Raw genomic sequence first — 8,638 nt, 5'->3', positions numbered from 1 at the left:
GTAGTCAGTGACGGGTAAGATCCAATTGCAATGGTACCAACCTAAGGACCGTATGTACTATTGGACAACCTAAGGCAGGCACGGTCCCTAAGCCACATGCTTGTTGTTTAAACAGAGAGGGGGAGATGTTGAGAGCCACAGCCGAAGGGGCCCCAGCAAACTTCCAGCTGCCAGCAAACTTCCAGCTCCCTGCTGATGATTGGCTCACAGCGGCCCCAGCAACATCTAGCTGATTGGCTCCTCTGTGGTGATGCTCATTGGGCTGTTTCCCTGCCCTTTCAGACCACGGAGCTGCTCATTGGGGGACTTTTTTGGCTCCGCCCACGTGACCCAGCCAATCGGCCTCAAGAGCAGGAGGATGGGGGGAGGTGGTGAGGCTTGTGTTTTGAGGGAGAGGCTTGTGGGAAGCCGGTGGTGGCAGTTGAGGCTCTGAGGGTTTTTCCTGAGAGGCTGTTTTGTTTGGCGTGTGTGGTTCTAAAAATAAAGTTAGTTTCTTTTGACAAGTGGCTCCTGATTGTGCCCAGCCAGACTGCGGCACAGAGCCTCCTGAGGACCCCGACAACCAGAGGCCAGAGCCCAGAAGGAGCAGTGCCAGTGAAGGAGACCAACACAGGTAGTGCCGGGCTCCAGTGGCACGTTGCAGAGTGGGGTAACTGTGCCAGGCTGGACCTACAGGTTCCGTGACAAGGAGGTTGGGGGTAGGGCCTGGAGCTGCCAGCGGAGAGTGGGGAGAGACTGCCAGGAGGGTGCTGTGTTTGGCTGTTTGACCTACAAGACCTGCATGGACATGGACTCGCCCTTGTGGTTGTGTTTAGGTGGAACCCTGGAGAGGGCATGTGCTCTGCCTCTTCTCCTTCTTGGCTTCTGCCACAGGATGAGGGCCCTCACCAGATGCCAGCATCTTTATCAATCTTGGACTTCCCAGGCTCCCCTAACTGGGAGAAATACATTCTGTCACTCATAAATTACCAAGCCTCAGACATTCTGTTATAGTAGCACACAGACTGGGACAGAAGCTTGAGGGACATGGGACGAGCCCCAGACAGTGGGCAGGTAGTCTTGGTGGAAAGGGAGGTGCCAACAGGAGCTGCAGGAACTTGGGATCCAGAGGCCTTTGTGGCTGAAAGAAGGAGAGAGGGAGCTGCTAAAGCCAGGCCCTGGAGCAGGTGGGTCCAGGTCACGGGTCTAGGTGACAGGTGAGTGCCAGGCCCTGGGCTGGCTTCCAGGGCAGAATTCTGGGCAAGGGGATCCAGCTCTGTGTAGGGCAGAAGTTGGGCCAAGCTGTGCAAGGGCTTCCCCGGTTCTGACCCTTGCTGTTTTCATTGTGTCCCCCCAATGATGAGGTTGTTAGAGAAAGAGCAGGAAGCAAGGAGGTGCTGAGGTGGGGAGGAGGCCCAGTGCCCTCTAGGGCCTCCGTCCTTGCTGACTGCAGCCCCAGCTGGAGGAAGGACTCTTCTAGAAGCTGGGGATCAGGAGTCAGAGGTTCTAAGCTTTCTTTCCCATGACAGGCCTTGGCCCCCGAGCCCCTGCAGCCTTTGCCCATACCTTCCTGCCTCTGGGCTTTTTGGCTGCTTCCCAAGGGCAGGTCTCTCAGTAGGAGATACCTGTGCAGGTAATGGGTTGGGGTGTGGCCAGGGACACCTCCCTAGGGCCATGGCAGTAACAGCCTACTGAGGCCATTTCAAACAAGAGCAGCAACCAGCAGCATGCAACAAGATTGCTTAGTAAAGGCCCCCTTTTGCCCATGCAGCAAGATTGCCTAGTTCTTCCTGCCCCCTTCCCACTAATGCACTTGTGACAACACTCCCTTCAAGGGTGGGTGCTTCCTGGGTGGGATGGGGGAGCACCCATGTGACAGTCCCCCAGCTCTTCCCCTGGCACCTGTCCTTGATGGACAGTGGACATGGGGTCAGAGACCACCTATGGGGGATAGGGATCAGATGACAGGGAGGGTCCTTGTGGGGTAAGGTGCTGGGGTGGCAGGTGATGCTGAAGCGAGGCAGACTGAGGACCATGGGCTTCTCCTCTCCCAAGCCCAGGTTTTACATCCCAGGGGACCAGTTTCTGGACAGGAACTGGGGAGAGATGGAAAGGGATCCCTGGGGTGGGGGCAGGAGCTGAGGCATAGGTGGCCAGCCTCAAGGTGTGAGCAGAAAGATGAAGGAGGTGGGGGGATATCAGTGGCTCCCCAGGGCCTCGGTGCCTTGGCCTACCCCTGACTCTGCTGGAGGTCCCTGGCCACTTGCTGCCACTGTGAACACAGCTATAGACCCTCCAAACTAGGGGTGGGTGTGCAGGGGCTCAGGGATCCCTCTTCTTATCTATGTTGATGACAGAACTATGTAGGGACATGATCCAGAGTTAGGCATCTCCCACATAGCTGGGTGCTGGGAGCCTCCCAAGAACGCTGCTGGCCATACTGGGAGGGAGATTCACCTTGGGGCCTCTCCTGGTAGGAAGGAGGCCTTTGTTAGGCACGGACTTGATAAGCCTGTGAGAGGGAAATGCCAGTGATCCAGCCTCCCAGAAGTCCAGTGCTGCCCTGACCCTACCTGCAGAGAGGAGGATGCAGCCTCCAGGAACTGGTCGGGACTGTCCTTCTCAGGCTTAAACTTGTCCAGTTGCTCTATCACAACATCAATGCATTTTCCATAGTAGGCCATCTTCCTGAGAAGGACCCTAAAAATAAAACATCATGGGTCACCTTCTTTGCAACTTCTAGGTGGCCAGTGTGACTGGGCAGAAGTGGCTGCAGGACCCTTACCAGCACTGATGGAAGTCCACCAGGCTGCTAGGGACCTTGAGCAATGAGGCCTGTTGATGCCAGTGGGGACCCTGGCTCAGGTCACCTGAGACCAGTTCCTGGAAAGTCCTTTTCAGGTCTCTGCTGCCCCAGTGGCCGGTGTTGGTGTGGTTGCTCCCAGGTCACCACCACTCACTAGAGCCCAAGCCCACTCCTCCTTGTACCCTGAGGCTCCCAGGCTTGTCCCAAGGCCAAACTGCAGATGGGGGCCAGCCCTGGGAATGACTCAGGCCAAGAACAGGCCTTAGTCCAGCCTGGAAGGGTGGCTGCTTACTTGGCAGGCCCTGGTCAGAGCAGGGGACCAAATCATAAAAGGCTATGGCAAGGAGCAGCCTGGGGTTCCCAGTTCCAACACCACCATTCTAAACACGAGGTACCCGAGACTCAGAGAGGATGCACAGCTGGTAAGGGGCCAGGTCTTGAGGGTGCTGAGCAGACAGGCTGGCCTGGGGTTGCTCCCAGGGTTTCCTGGGGTGGTCCGCACGGGGAACATCTAAAACTTGGAGGTAAGTGAAATTGCTCGCCCCTGAGGAAGAGCGAAAGAATGGGTGACCAATTCAAAAAACAATGTGTTATTGTTTTGATTTATTTTGTTTTTATTTCAAGTTGCCTGTTCCTAGAACTTTCTCAGGCAAACTGGGGAAAATGGTTGACTCAAGGTTTGAAGTTGTTCGCCTCCGAGCAAGAGAAATTGTTAGAGGAAGGAGGTACCCCAGTAAGACCAAGAACAATTAGGGCATATGTTGATACAATACAAAAATGTAGCCCTTGGCTTTTTAAAGACGAGTTATTAAGTATATCAATGGGACCATCATGGTATCCTGTAGAAGGATTTTTCTTCAACAAGAAAGAGATGGCTAGTTCTGTTTACTATATTTGTCTAAGATCTTGGTTTTTACAGACATCTGATTAATTTACAAAGCTAAAGTGTTAAAATATCAACCACTAAATATAAGATCAAGTACTCTTTACTTATTAAGTTCCATAAGGTAATATATTTAAACATTATGTGTGTTTTCATAAATTGGTAAATGGAAAAATGTTTAATATTGCTTTGTGTCTGTGTCTTTGCTAAAACAAGGTTACTAAGTGTTAAGATTCTATCATGTGTAATTTATATACAAAGAGTATAAGAATTTTCAGTTGGGTTTCAATTATAGTATTATAGTATCATAAAAAACATGAAAGTCTTTCATCTTATTAAAGTGGAGTAATTTGTCTAAATCAGAAATTTTATAAGAGTTGTTTCAAAATGTGAATTTATAAAAAGGGTTAATGGTTAAAAAAGAGAGAAAAAGATTCAAGATGTGGAAATATATTTTAATATAAAAGGTTAAAGGAAAAAGAAATGTTTCTAGATGAGATAATCTCTGTGTGGTAAAGTAAAAAGTTGTAAAATGCCATTTAAAAAGATTTTGAGGAAACTAGACTTACTTTAAAAGCTTGAGAAAGGAAGAAAGAAGAAAAAGATATTTGTACATGGCAGATTGAGACAAAGCTTCTCAATGGAGTTAAAAAAAAAAAAAGGCCTTTGGTTGAAGGGCAGCCATGTAAACTAACATTAAAGCGATTTAAACAGAATCTAAGCCTCGTTTAAAAGAGTGAAGTTGTAGGTGGTGAAAAAGTACATTTAAAAGTACAGTATAGATGATAATTAAAAGGCTTTAAAAGGTTAAATTGAAGGTGGTCGAGATACCTTCATGGCGGAAAAAAGATTGCTTTATTGCATCATTCGAAGCCTAGTTAATCTTAAAGGCATTACTTAAAAAATGGGAAGATAATAGGATAAAAGATATTTAGATAAAGAAGATTAAAAATTTAAAGTGAAAAACTTTAAAGACAGAAGTATAGAAAGTTAAAAAGAAAAAAGATAAAGAAGATGTAGAAAGATAGAAAAGATGTAGGAAGACAAGAATTTTAAACCCACAAAATAGGAAAAAAAAAAAAAACTAGGAGGAAAATAAGCAACTAAGGGTAAAAATACAAACCTTAGGAAAAAAAAAAAAAAAAAAAACTAGAAGATAGAAATAAGATAGAAAATGGTTGAAAATGTCAAGTAAGGTATTACACAGATAGAAAATGCAAAAAGCTAAGACAACTATTAGATACAGACATACTTATTAAAGCAAAAAGAGGGAATTGGAAAGGGGTATATATCCCCCAAAGATAAACTTAAAATAACCCTTTTTACTCTAAACTTTTTAAATTTGGATTCATCAGGACTTAGTGCTGCGGAAAGGCATATGTATCCAAAAAATGTACATAAGCCTAAAGTACTTTGGAAAGATATTCTAACAGGACAATGGAAAGGTCCTGACCCAGTGATTGTCTGGAGTCGGGGGTCTGTTTGTGTTTTTCCACAGGGAGAACAGCAGCCCATTTGGATTCCAGAGAGATTAACTAAAACAGTTTCTACAGATCGAAAAGAAGATGATTTGACTCAAATCCATAACAGCTGATATCCAGAACTCCAGCTTGGCCATTCTTACATCTGCGACAGTGATTAACCAGGATGCTTTTTTCAATAGCTATTTTATTATTGCATTTTTCCACATCATAAGGTTCTATTTTTATTTTTTGAGCTCATACAAACCTAGGTTAATGTTTTTCTGATCAGTTTTATTTTTTGACTGTGGAGTTTTTAAACATTGCAATGGAGATTTCACCCAGGTAAAGCTACAAGGCCTTTACTATTTTCTTATGTGTTGTACGTTTGTGTACACTCTTGTGTTTTGTGTTGTATGTCTGTATGTGCGTATGTCCATATTTCTTATATGAGGAGCGCTCATGAAAAAATGGATCCGAATTATTATTATTTTTTTTTATTCACGTGATTTAAATGGTTTAATTTAAATTAGGTAAACAGCTGTTAAGGATTGTTTTTAAAGGAGGTTAACAGATCTGTTTGTTTACTAATTTAAATTAGGTAAACAGCTGTTAAGGATTGTTTTTAAAGTAGGTTAACAGATCTGTTTGTTTACTTTCACCTTTCCTTTTCATTATATTTAATAATTCTTTTCAGGATAATGTCTTTTTAGCATCATTGCCAGAATTCCTATCTTCATCCCAGTGCCGGTGAAGACAAAGATAAAACCAGACTACAGCTTCTATGATAGCTATCACAGTAAACTGTATAAACTGATGCATCAATGAATATAACTCAACAAGTAATGCTCAATCAAGGAGTTAACTTACTTTGGGAGGAAACGGATTTTGGGAGGAAATGGACATATTGATAGATTCCTCCGCTTTGAACTGCTTGCAGAACTTGCCTGGACTATGTAACTATCGTTTGGTGCAGCGAATTGTGGTAATGCTGGCATATCTTTGCTGATGGTGTCACCAGTGATGCAATTTTTATTTCCTTGCCAGCGCACCCCATGTTAATTGTGGTAGTGCTGGCATATCTTTGCTGATGGTGTCACCAGTGATGCAATTTTTCCCAAGGAGCCGTCAATTGGCTTGGTGTCGTGGCATTTCTGTATCCTCCTCCCTTCTGCTAGTGATGGTCTAAAATTTGGGGGCCAATGGCTGTATGCTGGACCGGTAGTCAGTGACGGGTATGATCCAATTGCAGTGGTATCAACCTAAGACAGGAGGCTGACGCCTAAAGGTCAGTTTTCCGATGACGGGCAAGAACCATATGTTGAATTGGACAACCTACCAGGCACGGTCCTTAAGCCACATTGCTTGTTGTTTAATTAATCAGAAGGGGGGAGATGCTGGGAGCCATTAGCCAAGTAAGTATGACAATTTCCTTGCCAGCGTACCCCATGTTGCTTAGTGGAAGGACTTGTGGAAATAGGACATTTTGCAGTGACATTGCATGTCAGGTGACCTTGCTCAAGGACCAGGGCGGATCCGGGTTTAGGGTGTTCCCGGTTTAAGGTTATTCCTGCTGGGAATAGGGCGTATCCTGCTGCCTGAGTTCCCCTTGGGTTCTCACGGGATTCAGACAGTTTTTTTTTTGGGAGACAGAAGCCCAATGGGGGTGGATTTGGGCAGAGAACGTGGATTTCCCCAGAACGTGATTGTAGAGTGCTGGTGTGAGTTCGGGAATAAAGAGTTGCTGTTTGAATCTACAAGCTGTGTGGTGGCTCGTGATTTTGTGCCCAGCCAGACTGCAGCATTTGGTGGCCCGCACTCCAGGCCCTGCACCTGGCCTGACTTGGGACTGTGTGCTTTGGGCTGCTCTGGGTCCTAACCCTGTCCTGGGAGGAGAGGCTCAAGGTGAGGCCAAGCCCTAGGAGCTAGCTCTACTGACTGCAGGTGGCCCCAGCTGTCCTCAGAGGAGGTGGACCTTGTTAGTAAAGGCCTGCTTTTGCCCATGCAGCAAGATTGCTTGGGCTTCAGTGGGACTGCTCAGGAGCTGAGCAGTAGCCAGGCCACTCCTGGGACTCCCTTCCCACCAACCCCTTTCCTCATTCCATGACTGAGTGGCCACTGGGAGTGGTGGGCGGGTGCAGGGCCACCCTTGGCAAAGCTGGGTTGCTGATGCTCTGGGGACAATGGGGGCATATCTTCTCCACTGGCCAGTGAACAGGAGCAGCCCCAGACTTAGACCCTCCAGGCTGGCAACTGACTGGAAAAGCAGAGTTGGAGGGCCTTCAGTGAGATGGCCAATCCCAGCCAAGACCACCAGGAGTTGACTTCCCTCTCCTGCCCCCATGAAGATGCAGAAGGCAGGAGAAAGGCACTTTGAAAATTAAGTAACAATCCCAAAATGTCAAATTCCATTGACTAGGAGATCAAGGAAGAGGAGAGAAATAAGACAAGAAATGTCAGGAATTGAAGAATGGGTTCTCTAGCAGGAGAGGACATGCTGAGTGCCCAGAATAATGAAGGAGCTAAGAAATGTCAAATCAGGGAGTCCCCAGTGCTTTCAGCCTAGGCCAGGGCTGCAGAGTAGCCTCAGGCTTTGGTGACTGCCAGCCTTCAGGACAGAAGGCCCTGAACATCCCCAGGAGCAAGCCCAGGGAGGACAGATGTGGGTCCCGGGGATGCTGGGCCTGAACCCAAGGAAGCACCATGGTGGGGGACTTGGGGAAGGAGATACAGGTGACCCCAGGGGGATATAGGTGGCAGGAAAGGGATGCATAGCAGAAGGTCAGGCTTGGGGGCTGTCTCTCAGAGGATCCTGGATGCTCCTTGGGTGGGGGGTGTCACTGAGCACTCAGGGAAAGACACACAGATGCCTTATCGCCCAGGGCTGCACTCCAGGCCCTGCACCTGGCCTGAATTGGGACTGTGTGCTTTGGGCTGCTCTGGGTCCTAACCCTGACTCTGCACATGCATAGAAGCCAGCACGAGCCTCTCTCTAATCATGTCAGAGGAGCAGAATTTAGAAATCAGCAGAAATTGACTTGAAGCCTTGGTGCCAAGAACAGGCCCTGGAGACCAGGTCCTGGAAAGAGAAGCCAGTGAGCTCCTTGGGTGCCCAATGAGCCAGCCACTGGTACCAGCAGGATGCTGACCCATCCTGGCTTGTCATGACAGGTGCTGGGTTACCTTCCCTGTGTCTGGAGACCGCAGGGCAGCCTCCATGTGAATTCCTGTGGGCGGGTGTAGCCCTGATGATGGAGGAACAGGGAGACACAGTGGCACTCTGGATGGGGTGCCAGATTAAATTGTTAAACATGCACTCCGCAGACACAGGGATGTCATTCCAGTCAGGTGTAGCCCCAGGCAAGACAAAACATTTGTGGGAGGCCACCCTGTTCCCTCTGCTGGTCCTCCTGTCCTCCACAGCCTGCCTCCCTGAGACCTTCATGGAGCTGGTCCCACCTCACCCTCTCCAGGGAGCAGGAAAACTCTGCTCACTCAAAGGCTGCGCAG

General features: G+C 47.9%; 1 protein-coding gene across 1 annotated transcript in view; it reads right to left on the bottom strand.

Annotated features, from left to right (window-relative positions):
- Cfap99 (cilia and flagella associated protein 99) overlaps window positions 1-2,700 on the bottom strand; it is a 41,655-nt gene extending 38,955 nt beyond the window's left edge. The window contains exon 1 of the mRNA XM_048783968.1: window positions 2,553-2,700. Coding sequence (XP_048639925.1) covers window positions 2,553-2,663 — 111 coding nt within the window. The 5' untranslated portion in view covers window positions 2,664-2,700. The remainder of the gene's footprint in view (window positions 1-2,552) is intronic.
- Window positions 2,701-8,638: the final 5,938 nt, after the last annotated feature.

This window comes from Marmota marmota, unplaced genomic scaffold, assembly GCF_001458135.2.
Source record: "Marmota marmota marmota unplaced genomic scaffold, marMar, whole genome shotgun sequence".
NCBI classification, from domain to species: Eukaryota; Metazoa; Chordata; class Mammalia; order Rodentia; family Sciuridae; genus Marmota; species Marmota marmota.
This window is presented reverse-complemented; position numbering and strand designations above follow the sequence as displayed.